Below are 22,368 nucleotides of genomic sequence, written 5' to 3' on the forward strand. Positions count from 1 at the left end.
TCAGAGACATCAGCTGAATTGAGAGTCAATGGTCAAGAAATGCCTGCTGCAAACACTGTACTGCTAAATCCCACTGTGAAGGACAAGCAAGGAAAAGTAAGACTGTTTAAAAAAAAAACCTTCCAGGAAGACAATGGGCCAGAGAACCACCTATAAAAGAAGTTAATAACCTTAACCCTTGACCCCTCACCTGCCCCCACAATTTGACAGGTCTAAAAACACCAGAGCTTGGATGGTTGGAGAATCAATAGAAGGAGCTGCTGAAAAGCATATACAAAAACACTGAGATTGGCTACAGAAAATGCTTTCAATCATCAGTTTTCTGTAGGGGCTTTTTACGGTTCTACAAGTGGATGAAAGTGTACCATCCTCTACTAAATGTACATCCTAATGTTAGCCATAATATGGTGTCTAAGAGTAAGAGATGCAAGGCATAGACTATCAGTGACTGACCCTACCTTGACTTTCTTTTCCAAAACACTCTTCGTCTTCTGAGATGGTGTCACGAACTTGGTCCTTCACCTCAGTGGTTAAATCCAAGATGTTTCGCCTAGAGAGAGGGGTGACAGTTGGTACTCAAGCAGCAAGCAAAGGAAAATAGCTCTCCAATACAACTACTGCTCCAAAGTGAGACGGTTCTGTAACAGACCTCCCAGCAAGGCCAAACAGCCTACATTTCAAAACAGATGGCAACCGAAAAGGGGTCATTGACAATCATGCACATCCAGTTACAGACCATCCTGCCGATAGAGACTGACCTGCAATGTAAACCACACAGCACGCCTGCAAGGGTAAAGGCATCCCTAGAACATTACCAAACATCTCTGGAAGAGGATTCAAGGAAGACGATTCAGTTCTATTTCAAATGCCTCAAATGCAAACTACCCATCCCACATCACATGTCTTCAAAACCAAGTACACTATGCCACCTGGAGCCTACAATAAAAACCCCTCTGGTGCAACTGAAGGGCCCTTGCTACAACACCACCGTTGTTCACTCAACGGGCTTCCAATATAGACAATCCTGCTGATCTGAAGTGTGTATTACAGACTACTTTGCTCAATTCGCTGAACCACTTTCTTATACACCACCTAGACATGACTTAAAAGAACTTACTTACCTATGTTAATTCTTTTTCTGGTAGAGACTATCTTGCTGCAGATTGCTCCACTGTGGGACATTCACAAGGCATCAGACTGAATCTAGAAACTTTTCAGCAGTACTGAGTAGCTAGTTGCGCTGAACGGCTCCGCACCAATACTGCTCTTGCAGAGCCTATATAGGTGCTACTCCTGTGCACCAACGTCACTTGCTTTTGAGTGTCCATGGCACTAGAGGCAGAGCGCCAAAAGCAAATTGGTGTTACCACGCAGATTTTTAGACTTGTGGTCTTACTGATAGAGTCCCAATCACTGAACAGGGAGGATGGAAGGGTTGGTGAGGAATCTGCAGCTAGATGGTCTTGCGACCAAACCTTGAATTCTAGCTGTATATTCGTCCCCTTCTGAATAGATATCAAAGCTGTAGCTATTTGCAGGTGGGTCTAGGGATGGACTCAAACTAGAAAGTCCTGCAGGAGAGAGGGCAAAATGCCCCTCTGCGAACTGGACTGTCCAGAGAACAGTGCTTTGTTAACTTATAGAGGAACACTGTACGAAGCTGGCTCTTTATAGGATATCAAAATGAGATAAATTATGGAAAGAACCCAAGGGTTCCCTTAGGAGTGGTCAGGGGGCTTGCTATGGGAATACCAAGGTGCTGTTACAAGGAGTAGTGTGGTCGAGCAGCCTTAGGCTTATCACAAGACATCTAAAAATACACACACCGGTCAATAAATAACACGACTCAAAAAGGAGATCCACACCAATTTATAAAAATAACACGTATTGAATATGCTACTTACCAGTATGCATCTGTTCTTGGCATGTAGGGCTGCTGACATTCATATCTGTGCATAGATCATAGATCGCCGCCTAGTGTTGGGTCCGGATGTTTGCACGTTGTTGTCCTGGAAGAGTCTTCGAAGTATCCTGGGATAGGTGACTCCTCCCCTGGACTACAGTGCGCATGGGCATCCTCTCCATCCTCAGATTGTTTTTCGCCATTGTGGCAGTGATGGAGTAGATACAGAAAGTGATGACCATGCTTACAGTAATTCTGAGAGATGCAGCTGCTACAGGCGCCGGGGAGGAGGGAGGGCGATATGAATGTCAGCAGCCCCACATGCCAAGAACAGATGCATACTGGTAAGTAGCATATTCAGTTCGAGGCATGTGGGCTGCTGAATTCATATCTGTGCATAGAATACATAGCAGTGCCCTCTATTAGCGGCGGCTAGCAGTGCCAGCTGCAGCGGTCTGAAAAAGAGTTTTGAGAACAGCCTGTCCTACAGCTGCCTGCTGTTTTGATTGCACATCTACACAATAGTGTTTGGTAAATGTATGTGTAGTGGACCAGGTGGCTGCTCTACATATATCATGCAGGGGAATGTTTCCTAGGAAAGCCATGGAGGCCCCTAACTTACGTGTTGAGTGGGCTCGTGGGGGAATCGTTAATGTGCGTTTAGCCTTTTGATAGCAAATTTGAATACATTTAACGATCCATCTGGCTATACCTGCTTTGGAGATAGCGTTACCTTTGTGGTGTGGCGCAAAGGCAACGAAAAGTTGTTTTGTCTTCCTAAAGATCTTAGTCCTGTCGATATAATACATGAGGGCTCTCTTCACATCTAGTGTATGGAGTGCTCTTTCTGCGACAGTTTGTGGGTTTTGAAAGAAAACAGGCAGTTCAATAGTTTGATTCATGTGGAACTGCGATACCACCTTGGGCATGAATTTGGGGTTGGTACGTAGTACGACCCTGTTGGCGTGAACCTGTATAAATGGCTCTTGAACGGTTAGTGCCTGGAGTTCACTAACTCTTCTTAAAGAAGTGATCGCTACTAGGAAAGCTACTTTCCAGGTAAGAAATTGAAGCTCGCATGAGTGTAGAGGTTCAAAGTGTGGACCCATCAGGCGTGTGAGGACCAAGTTGAGGTTCCACATTGGAGCCGGTGGGTGGCTTGGTGGAATAACTCGTTTGAGTCCTTCCAAGAATGCTTTGATGGCAGGCACTCTGAATAAAGAGAGGTGCTGCCTGTTCTGGAGATAGGCTGCTATTGCGGTTAAATGGATACGTATTGAGGTGTATGCCAGATTGCATCGGTATAGGTGTAAGAGGTAACAAATGATGTTTTGAATGGATGTGTCCAGCGGGTTAATGTCATTGTTGTTGCAATAAATGACAAACCTTTTCCATTTAGCCGCATAGCAAGCTCTGGTAGTGGGTCTCCTGGCCTCCTTAATGATATCCATACAGTCAGGTGGCAGGTTTAGGTAGCCAAACTCTAGGACTTCAGGAGCCAGATTGCCAGGTTCAGCTGTTGCGGATCTGGGTGCTGAATCTCGCCATGGTTCTGCGTTAAAAGTGCGGGTTTGATCCGCAGCCTTTGATGCGGCACCACGGAAAGTTCTAGAAAGGTGGTGTACCATGGTTGGCGCGCCCATGTGGGAGCAACTAGGATGCGTGTCAGTGAGTGTTGTCGCAGTTTGCGTGCCACTAGAGGTATTAATGGCGCTGGGGGAAAAGCGTACGCAAATCTGCTGGACCAGTTCATCCATATCGCATTGCCCCGAGACTGTGGATGTGGGAACCTGGCGGCAAAGCTTTGGCATTTTGCGTTTTCGTTTGTGGCGAATAGGTCTATGTCTGGATGACCCCACTGTTGGAAGTACGGTTGGAGAACTGACGGATGTAGCTCCCACTCGTGCATCTGGTGGCTGTGTCTGCTGAGCAGATCCGCCATCTGATTGTCCTTGCCGGGGAGGTGTTCCGCCATGAGGAATATGTTCCTCTGAATGGCCCACTTCCACATGCTCTGAGCCAGATGAGACAACTGTGGAGAGTGTGTTCCTCCCTGCTTCTGTATGTAGTACATGGCAGTCATGTTGTCCGTCCGGATCAACACGACTTTGTTGCACAAGTGTACTTTGAAGGCCCTCATGGCTAGGAAGATTGCCATCAGTTCCAGAACGTTGATGTGCATCTTCTTTTGTTGCGTTGTCCATAGTCCCTGCACTGTGTAAGTGAGTACATGAGCTCCCCAACCCTGGAGAGAGGCGTCCGCTGTCAGTGTTATTTGTGGAACAGGCTCTTGGAACGGTCGGCCCTTGCAAAGGTTTTGTAGATTCCACCAATGCAGAGAGTTGTATGCCCGACCGCTCACCAACACTAGGTCTTTTAGTTGCCCGTGAGCCTGATTCCATTGACGTGCTAAGCACTCCTGAAGCGGGCGCATGTGTAGTCTCGCGTGCGGGACTATGAAAATGCAGGAGGCCATCATGCCTATCAACTGCATGAACACTCGCGCAGGAAGGGAGTGTTGAGGTTTGAACTTTGAGATCAGTAGTTGCATGCTGGTGATCCTCACTAAATTTGGCTGAGCTGTGGCTGCCAGAGTGTTTATGGTCGCGTCCAGGTACTGTCGTACGTGTGCGGGTTGGAGATGTGATTTTGGGTAATTTAGTGAGAATCCCAGACTGTGAAGAAGGTGAATGGTGAGGGACATGTGGTTGGCACATTGCTGGGCTGACTTTGCTTTAACAAGCCAGTCGTCCAGGTAAGGGAAGACGTGAATGTGTTGTCTCCGTAGATGTGCAGCCACTGTTGCTAGGCACTTGGTAAAGACCCTGGGTGCTGTTGTTACTCCGAAGGGGAGAACTTTGAACTGTTAGTGCTGCCCCTGAATAGTGAACCGGAGATATTTCCTGTGTGAAGGGTGTATGGGGATGTGGAAATACGCATCCTTTAGGTCCAGTGTTGCTAGGAAGTCTCCCTGACTGAGTAGCGGGAGAACCTGCTGTAGGGTGAGCATATGGAAATGCTCAGAGAATGTAGTGGTTGAGGGGTCTCAGGTCTAGTATAGGTCTGAGCGACCCGTCCTTCTTTGGGATTAAGAAGTACAGAGAGTACAACCCTGTCCCCTGCTGGTTGTCGGGCACGACCTCTATTGCACCTTTTTGCAGCATACTTAGCACTTCCTGCTGCAATAATGCTAAGTGCTCTACGGACATAGGACGGTGCTTTGGCGGTATGTTGGGTGGAGTGGAGGTTAATTCGAGACAGTAACCGTGTTGGATGATGTCCCTGACCCACCTGTCTGTGGTGATGGTTTTCCACGTGGACAAGAACCGCTGGAGTCTCCCCCCGACAGGTGTTATGTGGTCGGGGGGAAGGGAGAGGGCGTCACTTTGTTTTTGGGTGAGGACCTGGTGTTGCCGTAACCACGTCCTCTGCCCTTGGTGCTGGAGCCACGATATCCACCTCTGTTGGTTTTATCGTAGGTACTCTGTGTGCCCCCTTTAGTGTATTGCTGCTGTGACCCCTGGCCTCTAGCTGCTCCTCTATTCCCGGGGCGGCGAAAGGAGCCACTACGAAACTGCTGCGTCTGCAGAGCCCCCATTGATTTCGCAGTGTCAGTGTCTTTTTTAATTTTCTCGAGGGTAGTGTCAACTTCAGGGCCGAATAAGTAGTCGGGGTTGACTGGTTGATTTAAGATGTTGTTCTGAATCTCCGGCTTGAAGCCTGAGATTCTCAACCATGCGTGTCGTCTTAACATGACGCTGGTGTTGATTGCCCTTGCCGCTGTGTCGGCAGCATCCAGGACGCACTTGATGGATGCATTGGTAAGGAGTTGTCCCTCTCTGATGAGGAGCTCTGGTGCCTCTTTGTATTCGTCTGGCAAATGTTGGAGTAGTGACTCTAGTGTGTCGTAGTGGGAACGATCATAACGGGCCAGGAGTGCCTGTGTGTTGGCAATGCGCCAGATGTTTGCTGCTTGCGCTGCAATTCTTTTGCCTGATGTCTCCAGCACTTTGGACTCCTTGTCTGGGGGAGGAGCATCACCTGTTGTCTGCGAATGGGCTCGTTTGCGAGCGTTCGCAACTACCATGGAGTCCAAAGGTAACTGACCCCTAATGTACATAGGGTCTCCCGGTGCAGGCTTGTATTTTTTTTCAATCCTGGGGTTTAGCACCCGCGCCCTGGTTGTTTCCTTAAAGATGTCTTTTGCAGGTTTGAGAACCCCTTTTAACATGGGCAGTCTTGACAGATCTTTCGGAAGAGGCGAAAGTGTCCACCAGGAAGTCTTCCTCGACAGTGTCAGAGTGGAGTTCTACTCCATGATTGGCAGCAGCCCGTTCTATGAGGGCATTGAAGGCAGCAGTGTCCTCTGTGGGAGATGTCTTTGCGCTGTAAAGCTGTGTGTCATGGGTATCTGGCGCGGTACCCTGGTCTGTAGGGTCATCCCATGCCTGATCCGGGTCTTGCAGATGCTCATCAGGATCAACATCCCCAGGGTAGGTGGTATCATCTCCCATATAGTCCTCTACTGCGTCTGTCTCTGAAGGCGTAGGAGAAAAGGACTGGGGATCGTGATAGGAGGGTTGTAAGCGTTCATGAAGAACTGGTTCCGAACCCGCTGGCAATTTGTGCTTGAGAGGTATTCTGTAGGAGTCCAATCCCCTCTCTGGCATGATCTTCTGCTTGCGGAGCATCAGTTTACCAGTGTTGGCGTCGATGAATTGTGGCTGTGAAGTCTCAGAATCTGTGTGTCCAGTAGACGGGGACTGTGTCTGGCGGACACGTGTTCGGATCTCGAACATCTTCGGCGCCGTGGACGGCGGCAAGCCAAAAGGGATTTTGGTTGGCACCGAGGGTGCATTCGGAGCCTTGTGCGTGTCGGGGCCCGATGTGGATCGGAGGGCTGCCCGTTCCCTGATGCGTTGCAACGATGCCGTGACTTGTTGCACGGAGAACGCAGAAGGCTCTTTGGAACCGGTCGGCACCTTGGAGGTAGGCGTCGACTGCTTTGGAGCCATGGGGTCATCGATCCGAAGAGAGGTATCGAGGGTTGTTGGAGTCGACGACTTGGCATGTGCCGTTGTCTTAGACGTCGACGCAGATGGTGCGGCCATTTTGACTATGGTGGTCGGGGCCGACGGCTTCGGTGCCAGAGGCCGAGGCGCTTTGTGGGTACCGAGGGCCTTTTTCTTCGGCTCAGTACCGATATCCGCTGCAGTGAGCTCGGCGCCGAAATCCCCTTTACTGCGTTCGGGGCCGACGGCGTGGAGGGCTTCGAGGCCTTCGAGCCGATTGCAGCCAGTTTCGCTTTTGGTTTCGGTGGAACTGGTGCGACGAATGGTTTCGGTTTCGCTGAAGGGAACCCAGTCGTCTTCGGTAATAATGGCTCGTGGGGGATGTTCGAGGCCGGGCCTGAAGGCGGGGCCGAAGAACTTTGAGATTGATCTCGGGTAAGGCCCGGAGGCGATCCCTCGACCTGAGCCTTATGATGACGCACTTTGTCGGCCTCCGTATCGACGGGTGGGCCTGGCTCCTCGCTAGAGCTATCTTCTTCGGCCCCAAAGGCCTCATCGTAGTCTCCTACCTCGTCGACGACTTCTTCTCTGTGAAAAAGCACCTAGTCGTCTTCTTCCGATCGGGAATCGTGTTCGGAAGCGGGGCTGGAGTTTACTTCTTCCACGCTTTCGGCGTCCTCGTCTTCGGTGCTGAAGATGTTGGCCGGGGCAGGCGCCGATTGCTGCGCTTCTAATCTAGCCGCCCGTCGATTCCGGAGAGTCTTCATCGATCGGAATCGGGCACAGGCCATACATTGACTCACCGTGATCCGGTGAGAGACATTTGTTGCAGACCGGGTGGACGTCGATGTGTGGGTATTTTGCATGGCATAAAGGACACCGTTTGAATGGAGTCCTCGATTCCATCGTCGATGTAAGTTCGATGTTCGGACCAAACTGATCCGAAAAGCTGGAAGAAAGTTCTAAAATAGTAAATAAAGTAGTCGATACCGAACGGGAACAGTACCGACGAAACCTAAAGGCCTTTTGGCCTTAAACCTAATTTTCCTAACTTGAGCTAAGATAGGCACATCCGAACCCAATGGCGGAAAAAAACAATCTAAGGATGGATAGGATGCCCATGCGCACTGTGGTCCAGGGGAGGAGTCACGTATCTCGTGATACTTCGAAGACTCTTCCAGGACAACAACGTGCAAACATCCGGACCCAACACTAGGCGGCGATCTATGCACAGATATGAATTCAGCAGCCCACATGCCTCGAACAGTTCATTTACTGGTATTTAGATCTTGTTGTGTATTCGAAAGAAATGACATCCTACAGCCTTTCCTGCGACACTCCAGACCCAAGCAAGATTGTCACCTATATCAATTTACTTCTTTCTCTGACTTCGACTGAGAGGAGCAGCATTTGACTTCTGTCTTTGGTCACATGTCAACCGTACACATGTGTGGCATCACAATACCTATATTTTGCATCCGATGTCTCAATCTCTAGGACCGCTCCTAGATTTATAAGGAATATGCTACATACCAGTATGCATCTGTTCTTGGCATGTAGAGCTGCAGATCTATACACTGTGCATAGATCGCCATCTGGTGTTGGGCCCGGATGTTTGCAGTTTGTTTTTCCTCTTGGAAAGTCTTTGGAAGTCACGAGGTCGGTGACTCCTCCTTCGGTCCGTATTGCGCATGGGCTTCGGCTCCATCCTCAGATTGTTTTTCGCCAGCAGGGAAAAGATGGAGCGTAGTGATAATACTAAGAAACCCATGTGTGTTGTATCTAAATAAGATAGACTGGAACGGATACAGGTAGCCGGGGAGGCGGGTGGGCGTGTATAGATCTGCAGCTCTACATGCCAAGAACAGATGCATACTGGTAAGTAGCATATTCCGTTCGAGGCATATGAGCTGCAGATTATACACTGTGCATAGATTATATAGCAGTACCCAACCCTAGCGGCGACCACCGGTATCCATTGCAGTGGTTTGAAACAGTTTCTTTAGTACAGCCTGGCCCACACTAGCTTGTTGTTTGGAGTGCACGTCTACACAGTAATGTTTTGTGAAGGTGTGCGGTGTTGACCATGTGGCTGCTTTGCAGATGTCATCTAAGGGTATGTTCCCTAGAAAAGCCATAGAAGCCCCTAGCTTTCTTGTAGAGTGGGCTTTAGGTGGAACAGATAATGTTCTTTTTGCTTTGTGATAGCAAATTTGTATGCACTTTACAATCCACCTAGCTATCCCTGATTTTGAGATGGGGTTGCCTTTATGCGGTGGAGAGAAGGAGACAAACAACTGTTTAGTCTTTCTGAAAGGTTGCGTTCTTTGTATGTAGTACAGTAAAGCCCTTTTAACATCAAGTGTATGTAGAGCCCTTTCCGCAACAGAGTGAGGTTGCGAGAAAAAAAACGGTAATTCCACCGATTGATTAAGATGGAAGGGGGAAATGACCTTGGGCAGAAATTTTGGATTTGTGCGAAGTATCACCTTGCTGTGATGCATCTGTAAAAAGGGTTCCTGTATAGTGAACGCTTGTATCTCACTAACCCTTCTAAGGGAAGTGATAGCTACGAGGAAAGCTGTTTTCCAAGTAAGGAACTGTAGCTCACATTTATGCATTGGTTCGAAAGGCGGACCCATTAGTCTTGTAAGAACTACGTTTAGATTCCACACAGGTGAGGGTGGTGCCCTGGGCGGAATTACTCTTTTAAGGCCTTCCATGAAGGCTTTAATAGCAGGTACTCTGAAAAGTGATAAATGCTGTCTGTTTTGCAGGTAAGCAGCAATTGCTGCTAGGTGTAGATGAGTACGCCAGGTTACACCTTTGAAGATGGAGCAGATAGCATATGATGTGCTGTATGGATACATCTAAAGGGTTGATTGTATTGTTACGGCAGTAAACAACAAATTTCTTCCACTTTGCGGCATAGCATGCTCGAGTGGTAGGACGTCTGGCTTCCTTGATAATGTTCATGCAATCAGGGGGAAGGTTAAGGTATCCAAATTCTAAGATTTCAGGAGCCAGATCGCAAGGTTGAGCTCCATGGTTCTGGGTTAGGAGGCATTGGGACAGGTGCAGTTTTTGATGTGGTACCACCGAGAGCTGTAGTAGTGTGGTGTACCACGGCTGCCTGGCCCATGTTGGAGCTACCAGAATGAGTGTGAGGGAGTGCTGTTGTAGCTTCCTTACCACTAATGGAATTATCGGGAGAGGTGGAAAGGCGTATGCAAATTTGCCAGTCCAGTTCATCCATATCGCATTGCCTTTGGACAATGGGTGTGGGAATCTGGCGGCGAAGCTTGGGCATTTTTTGTTTTCGTGGGTGGCGAAGAGGTCTATCTGAGGATGCCCCCACTTGTGAAAGAATGGGTGAAGAACTTGTGGATGCAGTTCCCATTCGTGCATTTGCTGCGCTTGTCTGCTGAGCAGATCTGCCATGGTGTTTTGTATACCTGGGACGTGTTGTGCCAGGAGAAAGATTATTTGTGGGATTGCCCATCTCCATATGCTCTGTGCTAAGCGAGCGAGCTGGGGAGTGTGTCCCCCCCCCCCCCCTGTTTTTGAATATAATACATTGCAGTTATTGTCTGTGTGAATGAGGACTGCCTTGGCTGAGATTGGTTTCTGAAAAGATTTCAGGGTTAGAAAGATCGCCAATAACTCCAGATGGTTGATGTGGAGTAACCTCTGTTGTGGCATCCATACACCTTGCACTGTGAGGTGTAATAGGTGCGCTCCCCAGCCGGAGAGCGATGCGTCTGTTAGAATCACCTGAGGAACCGGGTCCAGGAACGGTCGCCCTTTGGAAAGGTTTGTGGTATTCCACCACTGCAGAGAGCGATGGGTGCGACCGTCCACCAACACCAGTTCCGTCAGCTGTCCCTGGGCCTGGTTCCACTGGCGTGCTAGGCACTCTTGGAGTGGACGCATGTGAAGTCTTGCATGGGGCACTATGAAGATGCAAGATGCCATCATCCCTATTAGTTTCATGAACACTCTTGCTGGGAGAGAGTGCTGAAGAAGGAATCTTTGGCGCAAGGCTTGTATGCTTGCGATTCTGGCTGAGTTGGGATAGGCTATGGCTTTTGAGGTGTCTATAGTGGCACCGAGGTATTGTTTTGTGTGAGACGGTATCAAGTGGGACTTTTGGTGGTTCACCGTGAAGCCTAGCTGGTGGAGTAGTTGAATGGTAGTGTTTGTATGCTGCACACACTGGTGGTAGGACGCGGCTTTTATGAGCCAGTCGTCCAGATCGGGGAAGACGTGAATGTTCTGTCTTCTGAGGTGTGCCGCCACTACTGCCAGGCATTTGGTAAACACCTGTGGTGCGTTTGTGACCCCGAAGGGGAGAACCTTGAACTGATAATGTTGGCCGTCCACCACAAATCGGAGGTACTTTCTGTGAGCAGGGTGTATTGGAATATGAAAGCATGCGTCTTTCAAGTCCAGTGTAGTGAGAAAGTCGCCTTGACAGAGGAGTGGGAGAACTTGTTGGAGAGTTACCATGTGAAAATGGTCTGAATGGATATATGCATTTAGAGGCCGGAGGTCTAGAATGGGCCGTAGGGTCTCGTCTTTCTTTAGTATTAGAAAGTACAGAGAGTAGACCCCTAAATTTTGCTGATTGAGGGGGGACCTGCTCTATAGCTTGTTTTTGCAGGAGGGAGAGTACCTCTTGCTTCAGAAGTGTGGTATGTTCTTGTGACATCGCACGGTGTCTGGGTGGAATATTTGGGGGGGTGGGGGGGGGGGTAGAAGTTAGTTCAAGACAGTACCCTGACCGAATAATTTGGGTCACCCATTTGTCTGATGTTATGGTTTCCCTGGTTTGAAGACAGTCTTGTAGTCTGCCCCCGACCGGAGTGGAATGGTCTGGGGGGAGCGGGGGAAAGTCATTGTGTGGGCGGTGTGGCAGAACGGGCGGTGTTGGTTTTGCCCCTGCCTTTATTATTGTTTCCTCGATATCCACCTCTTTGATAGCCCTTTGTGAAGGTATTTTGAGGAGGGGACTTATAGGACGAGGAGGCGTTATCGGAAGAGTAACCTCTGCCAGAGCCTCGAAAGGAGGAACGGCGAAAGGAGCGTCTAGGGGTGTGTGATTGTAGTGCTCCCATAGACTTCGCCGTATCTGTATCCTTCTTCATTTTTTCCAGGGCTTTGTCCACTGTGGGGCCAAATAAGTGTTGTTGGTCAAAAGGGTGGTTTAATATAGAATCTTGGACCTCTGGTTTAAAGCCTGAGAACCTGAGCCAGGCGTGACGGCGAAGCAGAACACTGGAATTTATAGCCCTGGAAGCTGTGTCTGCTGCGTCAAGTGCACATTTAATCGAGGTGTTGGTAATCTTTCCCTCTTGTATCAGTTCATTAGCCTTATTTTTATATTTGTCTGGGAGATGTTGCATAAGAGCCTCCAGCTCATCATATTGCGCTCTGTCGTACCGCGCCAGCAGCGCTTGCGTGTTGGCGATGCGCCACATATTGGCAGCTTGCGCGGCGGTGCGCTTGCCTGACGCGTCTAAGAGCTTGGATTCCTTATCGGGTGGCGGAGCTTCACCAGATGACTGAGAATTGGAGCGCTTCCTAGCTGTGGATACCACCAATGAGTCTAGGGTGCAGGTCCTTTAATATAGGCAGGATCTGTGGGGCCTGCCTTGTATTTCTTTTCTATTCTGGGGTTTAAGACCCTAGCTCTGACGGGGTCTTTGAAAACCTCTGCCGCATGTTTGGTCACCCCTTTAAGCATGGGTAAGATAGCGGTGGATTTATCTGCTATGTCAAACGTGTCAAGTAGGAAGCCTTCCTCAATTGGATCACTGCAACTCCACCCCATGATAATGTGCCGCCCGTTGCAACAAGTGGTGGAACCCCAGGGAGTCCTCTGGTGGAGACGGCCTAGATGGATAAAGATCATCCTGAGGCACATCTGGGACGTCTGGATTGTGATAATCCTCCCATGGGTCAGGTGTTCCCGGAGGAGTGGGGTCCTGCGGGGCATCTGTTGGATAATAAAAAGGATCCCCTTGGTCATCAGGGTCTGGAGACGGGGTTGGAGAGCGATGAGGCAAGGGTGGAGAAGGTGGGGGCGGAGATGGAGGGAGTGGAGGAGGTGGAAGAGGTGGAGGTGGTGGGGAGGGTACTCTGAATGGGGATGTGGCAGAGTCCTTCCGTTTGTGGTGGAGGAGGAGCTGGCTTATCTAAATGTCTTTTCTTGGAAGACAAAGTTAAATGTCCAGTCTTTGGATCCTTTGTTAAAGTCTTTTGAAGAGGATCTGGCGTGATAAGCTCCTCCGGCACCGATTCCTCTATCGGTGCCGATATTTTCGGAACCGATGGCTTAGTTGGTTTATCCGCGCCATGCTTTCTCGGGGTTTCCGATTTTTTGTTCGGCGCCGAGGCAGGTTTCGACACGGAAGCGTCGGTGCCGAGGGATTTATGTTTGGTCGGCACCAAGAGGCCAGGTTTCGACACCGATGGCTTCGGAACGGAGCTCGTTTTCTTCGGTGCCGAAGGGTGTTTTTCAGCGCCGCTAGGAGGCTGGCTCGAGCCCGAGCCGCCAGAAGACTTGTGATGCTTTTTCACCGGGCCCGAAGGTGGGGTGATGGAAGCGGTATGCTTGGTTTTCCCTAGGCCCGGAGGCGAAGGGGTAACCGGAGTCTCTTTCGGTATGGGCGCGGGAGGGGGTAGAGTACTCACGACCCTCTGTGCCGGTGTGATCTCCTCCACGTCGGAGTCGTCGGCCTCGGAAGTGCTGACGACGTCGTCCTCCTGTTCGGTGTGCTGCTGTCCCGAAGCTCCGGTGTCTTCTCCGAAGATGTCAGGTGGAGCCGAGGTCGATGAGTGCGCCATGGTGCGTCGAGCTCATCGATCCCGAATAGTCTTTTTCGATCGAAAAGACTTGCAGGCGGGGCAGTCTCGGGCCTCGTGTTCGGGAGAGAGGCAGAGGTTGCACACCTGATGGAGATCGGTGTGGGGAAATTTAGACCCACATTTTGGGCACTTCTTGAAGGGAGTTCTTTCCATCGGCCGAGACCGGAGTCGAGATAGGCCCGAAAGCCGCTGCCTGGAATCGAGGAAGTGCCGAAGAGAGAGATGAAGAAGTCGATTTTCGTCTGAAGAATCTCGATGGACGAGGATTTTTCGTCGAAGGTCGAACTGGAAAGGTTCGAAGCCGGGGCACGAAGTATCACATCCGAGCCCGATGGCGGAAAAAAACAATCTGAGGATGTAGTCGAAGCCCATGCGCAGTACGGACCGAAGGAGGAGTCACCGAACTCGTGACTTCCAAAGACTGTCCAAGAAGAAAAACAAACTGCAAACATCCGGGCCCAACATCAGATGGCGATCTATGCACAGTGTATAATCTGCAGCTCATATGCCTCGAACATGAGGATTTCCAAGGTCATGCCATGGATTCCTTGCACCCAGTTCCCCATGTCAGGAAGGTTAGCTTCTTGCCACTTTCACACAATGTCTTTTGTTTGCAAACATTAGGCCTTCTGGTTCAGAAGCTTATGCATTACTATTGGTAGTTAGATCAGAAAAGATAGTGAGTAGTGCTAGTATTGATAAGACCCTGTCTGCCATCCTAGTTCCTCCTTCATTGACTAAGATGCACCTGTCATGCCATAAGGGCTATAGTTCCTGGCATGAGCACACCATGTGTAAAAAATCTCCATGGATTCTCCACACCCAAGGCAACTAGGGGAGTAAGCATGGCATAGGTTCCTCTGTGTGATGTGAGATTCATGGAGGTACTTGTACTGGACCTTGTTAAATTGAGTTGCAATTGCAATCTTTCAAGGGGCCATGAGTATGTATTGCAATGTCTTCTGAGGTCTGTGTCCCTCAGACACTAAAGCTCTTGTCATTAGGGTCAAGGCAGCTTAGGGAAATATACACTTGGTGCATATTAGTAACATTTCATTAACTGTGGTCAGCAAGCAAAGTTGCAAAGATAGGAAATGTGCCAGATTTGCTAAGATATGGCACATTTTTGGACTGGTGCACTGTGTGCTACCTAGCGACAAGGCAGACCCCTTTGCACCATGATGCACGAGTGTCTGTGTCACAGACAGGATTGTTTTAGTAGAGGAAGGGATACCCTTCCTGCACAAAAACAGTCCTTGGAAGCAGTTTCCCCTTCCACTCATGCTACAGATGCCTTTACCTGACACAAGCAAGGTTTCTTTGTATTGCCTCACAGCTGAGCTGGTTTCAGTTTCTGATATCAGTTTCCTGATTAACACATATAACTATCAGGTGCATATTTAAATAGCATTTATATAGTGCTTAGTAGACCTGATGAGGTTTCATAATTTCAGACGTCTCTTAGCACTGAACGTTTGAGAAGGACACTTCATCTTTGTGAAACACGTTTTATAACAGGACATTTCCCTAGGTTTCCCATTAAATCTGTTTCTCGTGCGATTTAAGACTTCTGTTCTGTGGAATGATACTTCCATATTTGTGGCAGGGAGTATTATATAAGGCCATGCAGCCCGCACAGTTCCCTGCCTCATGTAACACCATTCACCTGATTGCGGTTGCGTGTTGCCCGCTTTGATGTCTCACTCACATCGGTTCCTTTTCTGGATTCTTCAGTTCTTGCCCTCATGAATTGAATTACTTTAGGATCCCCGCTGATAAACCGTATGTAATGAAAGGTCAAGGTTCATTGCGAGGCCGGGAAATACTCTGGGACGTATTCTGTATTTTTTACACACTTGGTGCGAGTTTGTCGCACTTTTTATATTATTCTATGTTGTTATAAAATATTTGTAACTTATTTCAAACTGCGAGTCCCTATATCAAGGAATGGCCAGTCTATAAGCAATCCCCCATTTCCTCACCACATACACCTGCCTGACTTCTCTGGGAAACTCACATTGCGCTGCTCATGGCAAGCACTGGCTGCTTTTAAACTCCCTGTCCCTGGGTGAGGGGCGTGGAGCATCAGAGGGGCTGGGGGCTTTGGGGGATGGAAGCGGCTCCTAAGCAGCTATACATATGCTAATGTCACCACGTTTCCGGGTGCTTATGAGCTTTGGCTGGAGAGAGCAGCGCCGTGCAGGCTAAGCCAGTCAAGGCTGCGTTTTGTATCCTTGCTTCCTGCTCGACCCCAGGCAACAAATGACTCGCATTTCACGGGAACCCAAGTGTCTCAATCTGCAAACTCCTTCAAACGTTAAGCACAACGCAGGAACATACCAGCAAAGTGCAAAACGAGTTAGACCTTTTTTTTGCTGCAGTTATAATGTCTCTTCAAAAGGGAAACATGTCCAAAACGCACACACTTTATACATTATCTGTATGTCAAGTTTAACGTTTGAGCTTTATTAATCTAGCTATCTGCAAACAACAAACTGCACTTTCATGAACTGTCCATATATTGTGGCAGTGACCCATCATTTCTTGGCCTTTCATGTATGATTTAATTGTTATCTGGGGTCATACGAGCACGAGCGCTAATACAGAAAAAGATGACAACACATAACTGTGCCTGTATTTTTTGTGCCGTAAGTGCAGATAGTAAAATATGCTCGCCCACATTTAGCAAATGGTATTATCGACAGCTTTGTGCTTGTCGTAACAGCATATATAATAAGTCAAGTGTGCAGTACAATCGTGCATAAAGTAGGAGCAAGAAAAAGGGCACATTCGCTTTGGTTTAATGTATAAATTGTGCTAGAATGTTTTTTAATGCATAACTTTACACCGAGTTCCCAATTATCCCTCACGGTCTTGTTTCAAGTTCCTAATGTTTCCACTAATCCACAGAATCGCACTTAGGGTTCGATTTTTAAAGCACTCCAATGCTAAAAGATGCGCCAAGGTTTCTGTTCATACAAACATTCTTTTCGGTATAAATATATCTTGATAATGACGCAGCATTTCAAGGATGTTATTCCACTGCCTGTTGCTGGTCTAAAGTCAGACTGTTGAAAGTGGGTTTACATTTCCTGGTGTGTTTGAGGGCTGCAGTACCACCTCCTGTCTACAGGGGCAGAGCGAGCATAAAAATAAACACACCTGGTGAAACACAGGTCCCCACAAGGTCACATTTTAAAAAGTTGTGAAAATGTGCACAGACATTTACAAAGTCGTTTTATGACATTTGGAAGGCAGTGCATTGTGGGGACTTGGGTTCAGGTCCCCACAGTGCTATCAAGTCCCTGCAGCGTGAGTGTGTTATCACACCCAAGTCCCCACAAGGATAGTAACACACACAGGTAGGTTGGTTGTTTTTTCTGGGGGCACCTCAGAGGTGCCTTCTGAATACATGTTTTAATAAATCCCAAACTAGCATCAGTGTGGGTTTATTAAGCAGTGTTTGGCACCAAACACTCCTGGGTTCAGTGAAGCCATCATGGTGCTTGGGAACCAGAGTTGTCTAGTATCCGGCCCATTAACTATCTATGACTTCCGAGTTACTTACAATATTAAGGAATAGAGGCCAATACCGTAGGGGCATATCTGCTGATGCAGGTATGCACACACCTGAGATATAGTGCACCCTGTCTTACAGCTTGTAAAGCCTGAGAGAGAGATGATTTGTGTATACCTTATGCAGTGCTGCTTGACATGGCACGCAAGCAGTGTGTTATGTAAGGAATATGCTACTTACCAGTATGCATCTGTTCTTGGCATGTAGAGCTGCAGAGCCACACACTAGGACAGTAGATCGCCATCTGGTGTTGGGCTCGGATGCTTGCAGGTGGTTGTCGTCTTCGGAAGAAGTCTTTGGTCACGAGATAGGGGACTCCTCCCTTGGACGACAGTGCGCATGGGCATCTACTCCATCCTCAGATTGTTTTTCGCAATGATGGGAAATGATGGAGTTTGTAGAAAAGAGAGAGATGTCCATGTGTGATGTGTAAGTAAGACAATGCTGGAACAGATACATGTCCCAGGGAGGTGGGTTGGCGTGTGTGGCTCTGCAGCTCTACATGCCAAGAACAGATGCATACTGGTCAGTAGCATATTCCGTTCGAGGCATACGAGCTGCAGATCACACACTTAGGATAAACTATATAGCATTGTCTTCCCTAGCGGTGGTCACCTGTATCGGTTGCAGCAGTTTGAAATAAAGTTTTAAGGACAGCCTGACCCACAGAAGCTTGTTGCTTTGCTTGCACGTCAACTCAATAGTGTTTAGTGAAGGTGCGTGTTGTAGACCATGTGGCTGCCTTACAAATATCTTCTAAGGGAATGTTTCCTAAGAATGCCATGGAAGCCCCCATTTTGCGTGTGGAATGCGCTCTAGGGGGAACCGTTAGTGTGCGTTTAGCCTTGTGGTAGCATATTTGGATACATTTAACTATCCACCTAGCTATCCCAGATTTGGAAATGGGGTTGCCTTTACGTGGTGGAGAGAAAGCAACAAACAATTGTTTTGCGGAATGATTTGGTTCGGTCAATGTAGTAAAGAAGGGCTCTTTTAACGTCTAAGGTATGAAGAGCTCTTTCAGCTACCGAGTCTGGATTTGGGAAGAACACTGGTAACTACTGATTGGTTAAGATGGAACGGAGATATGACTTTTGGAAGGAATTTCAGATTTGTTCTAAGAACCACTTTGTTGCGGTGTAATTGTAAGAATGGTTCTTGTATGGTTAAAGCCTGGATTTCACTTACCCTTCTGAGGGATGAGATAGCGATAAGGAAAGCCACTTTCCATGTGAGGAACTGTAGTTCGCATTTATGCAGAGGTTCAAATGGGGGTCCCATGAGCCTTGTAAGAACAATGTATAGATTCCACATGGAGAGGGTGGAAATCTGGGAGGAATAATTGTTTTTAGTCCTTCCATGAAGGCTTTGATCGCAGGCACTCTGAAGAGTGGCAAGTGTTGTCTATTTTGTAAGTAGGCTGCTAATGCTGCTAGGTGGAGACGTATGGATGAGTATGCCAAATTACATCTTTGCAAGTGCAGTAAGTAGCAAATGATGTCCTGGATGGATGCATCCAGTGGGTTTATAGGATTGTTAGTGCAGTAAATGGCAAATCTCTTCCATTTTGCAGCATAGCAGGCTCTAGTGGTAGGTCGTCTGGCCTCTTTAATAATATTCATGCAATCTGGTGGCAGGTTTAGGTAACCGAACTCTAGGACTTCAGGAGCCAGATCGCTAGATTCAGTTGACCTGGATCTGGGTGTCTGATTTCTCCATGGTTCTGGGTTAAGGAGAGGTGCAGTTTTTGGTGTGGAACTAGCGAGAGGTGCAGTAGTGTTGGAAACCACGGCTGGCGTGCCCATGTGGGAGCTACTAGGATCAGTTTGAGAGACTGTTGCCTGAGCTTGCGTACCACTAATGGAATGAGTGGGAGAGGCGGAAAAGCGTACGCAAATCTGCCTGACCAGTTCATCCATATTGCATTGCCCTTTGACTCCGGGTGGGAAAACCTGGCGGCGAAGGTTGGGCATTTTGCGTTTTCGTGTGTGGCAAACAGGTCCTAGTCTGGTTGGCCCCATTGTTGGAAAAAGCAGTAGGACTTATGATGTAATTCCCATTCATGGATCTGTTGTGTTTGTCGACTTAACAGATCGGCAATCTGATTGTGAACCCCTGGAAGGTGTTCTGCAAGTAGGTATATGTTCTGGGGAATGGCCCATCTCCAAATGTTCTGTGCGAGCTGGGACAGCTGGAGAGAATGTGTGCCGCCTTGTTTCTGTATGTAATACATGGCTGTCATGTTGTCTGTCCGGATGAGGACAGTTTTGTTCTGGAGATGTAGTTGGAATGACTTTAGTGCTAGGAACACTGCTAGCAGTTCCAGGTAATTGATATGGAGGACTTTCTGTTGAGTGGTCCATCTGCCCTGAGTGGAATGTCCGAGGGAATGGGCTCCCCATCCTGTGAGTGATGCGTCCGTTGTCAGCACTATCTGTGGAAGAGGCTCTAGGAACGGCCGCACTTTGGACAGGTTTGTAATGTTCCACCATTTGAGAGAGCGATGTGTGCGGCTGTCCATCAACACCAGATCTGTCCGTGAGCCTGGTTCCACTGACGTGCTAGACATTCTTGCAAGGGACGCATTTGAAGTCTTGCATAAGGCACAATAAAAATGCATGACGCCATCATGCCTATGAGTTGCATGAACACTCTTGCGGGAAGAGAGTGTTGGATTTGAAATTTCGTGATAAGAGCTTGTATATTGGCTATTTTGGCTGGGCTGGGATATGCTAGGGCTTTGGAGGTGTTTATGGTGGCTCCTAGATACGGATGTATGTGAGAGGGTTGGAGATGAGATTTGGGATAGTTTATTGTGAATCCCAAGGTGTGTAAGATTTGGATAGTTTGGTGAGTGCGTAGAACACATTTGTTGAATGACTTGGCTTTTATTAGCCAGTCATCTAGATACGGGAAGACATGAATTTGTTGTCTTCTGAGATGCGCTGCTACTACTGCTAGACATTTGGTGAATACTCTGGGCGCGGTTGTTACTCCGAATGGAAGGACTGTAAACTGGTAGTGTTGTCCATCCACCACAAACCTTAGGTACTTCCTGTGAGCAAGATGTATGGGAATGTGGAAGTACGCATCCCAGAGATCTAGTGTGGCAAGGAAATCGCCTTGTTGTAGTAGTGGGAGCACTTGTTGAAGAGTGATCATATGGAAATGATCTGAGTTTATATACAGATTTAGGGGTCTGAGGTAGAGTATTGGTCTTAGAGTCCCGTCCTTTTGGGGGATTAGGAAGTATAGTGAGTATACCCCTGTACCCTGATGTTGTAAGGGAACTGGCTCTATTGCGTGTTTTTGAAGCAATGAGAGAACCTCTTGTTTGAAGAGCGCAAGATGGTCTGGTGACATGGAACGCTGTTTGGGTGGTATATGGGGGGGGGGGGGGGGGGGGGGGGTAGCTGTGAGTTCCAGGCAGTAACCATACTGGAAAATTTGTCTTACCCACTTGTCTGTTGTGATGGAGTTCCAGTCAGGTAGTAACTGTTTGAGTCTTCCATCGACTGGTGTGGAATGGTCTAGGGGGAGTGGAGGAAAGTCACTGTTTTGTGGCAGGGGAGGTGCGAGTGTTGGTATTGCCTAGACCTCGTCCCTTGTTGTTTCCTCTATATCCTCCTCTAAAATATCCTCTACTGGGGGATGTTTGTGTAGCAGGTTTGAACGTAGAGAAGGTGTCCGCTCCCATATTCTTGGAGGCTCCTCTGTAGAAGGAGCATCGAAAGGAGCCACGTGGTTGTGGAGACTGTAATGCTCCCATGGACTTAGTAGTCTGTCTTTTTTCATCTTTTCAAGGGCAGCGTCTACTGCTGGCCCAAATAGTTGTTCCTGATTGAATGGCTGACTAAGTAGGGTAGTTTGTACCTCTGGCTTAAAGCCTGAAATGCGTAGCCAGGCATGTCGTGTAAGGAGCACACTTGTGTTTATTGCTCTAGAGGCGGTGTCTGCGGCGTCAAGCGCACATTTAATTGACGCATTTGAAAGAAGTTTTCCCTCCTGGATAAGGTCATTTGCCTGGGTTTTATCTTTATCTGGCAGATGTTGAAACAGATTCTCAAACTGGTCGTAGTGAGCCCTGTCATAGCGTGCTAGTAGGGCTTGGGTGTTGGCAATACGCCAATGGTTAGCGGCTTGTGCTGCTACTCGTTTGCCAGAGGCTTCTAACAGTTTGGATTCTTTGTCGGGGGTGGTGTATCTCCTGTGGTTTGGGAGTTGGCACGTTTCCTAGCGTTGGAAACAAAAGAATTCAAAGGGAGCTGTCCTTTGATGTAACAAGGACCTTCAGGGGCAGGCCTACATTTCTTTTCTACTCTTGGGTTAAGAACCCTGGCACGGACAGGGTCTTTAAATACCTCTGGGGCGTGTTTTATGACTCCTTTTATCATAGGTAAAATTTGTACAGACTTTTGAGACTGCTCAAAAGTATCTAATAGGAAGTCTTCCTCAGGTGCGGAGTGCATGGTGACGCCATGGTAAAGTGCTGCTCTATTTAATAATTGGCCAAACCCCAGGTGGTCATCTGGAGGTGATGGTTTGGAGGGATATGGTGGAGGGTCAGGCATGTCTGGTAGAGGAAATGCCCAATCATCCAGTGGTGCGGTGTCTGGATCCGTGAATGGATCATTAGGATCACCCCCTTCCCCTAGGTCATCATCACCATCATCCTGTGGAGGTGGTGTATGTGATGGAGAGGGTAGTGGTAAGGGTGGTGTAGGCAGAGGGGGTGGGGTAGAAGGTAGTATGGGAGAGGAAGGAGGAATAGGCGATGTTGCAGAGTCCTTGTTTATAGGAACTGGGGCAGGTGGAGTGTCCAGTTTCCATGGCATCCGCGGTGACATGTCCAGTCTTTGGATTAATATAGATCTTTTTCTGTCTTGGATCAATGGGATCTGGATGGAAAAGTTCTTGTTCCTCGGGAACAGTTTTTGGCGCAGATTTTTTCGGTTCCTATCGAGGTTTTGTTTGATGGGTGGAGTTTTTGGCTTTAGGAGGTGTGT

At 48.3% G+C, this 22,368-nt stretch overlaps 1 protein-coding gene across 1 annotated transcript in view; it reads right to left on the bottom strand.

Annotated features, from left to right (window-relative positions):
- The window catches only part of BAZ1A (bromodomain adjacent to zinc finger domain 1A), a 758,495-nt gene that overhangs the window by 250,547 nt on the left and 485,580 nt on the right, over nucleotides 1-22,368 (bottom strand). Inside the window, exon 16 of the mRNA XM_085627428.1 lies at nucleotides 459-550. Coding sequence (XP_085483554.1) covers nucleotides 459-550 — 92 coding nt within the window. The remainder of the gene's footprint in view (nucleotides 1-458; nucleotides 551-22,368) is intronic.

This window comes from Triturus cristatus, chromosome 9 (assembly GCF_964204655.1).
Source record: "Triturus cristatus chromosome 9, aTriCri1.1, whole genome shotgun sequence".
NCBI lineage: Eukaryota > Metazoa > Chordata > Amphibia > Caudata > Salamandridae > Triturus > Triturus cristatus.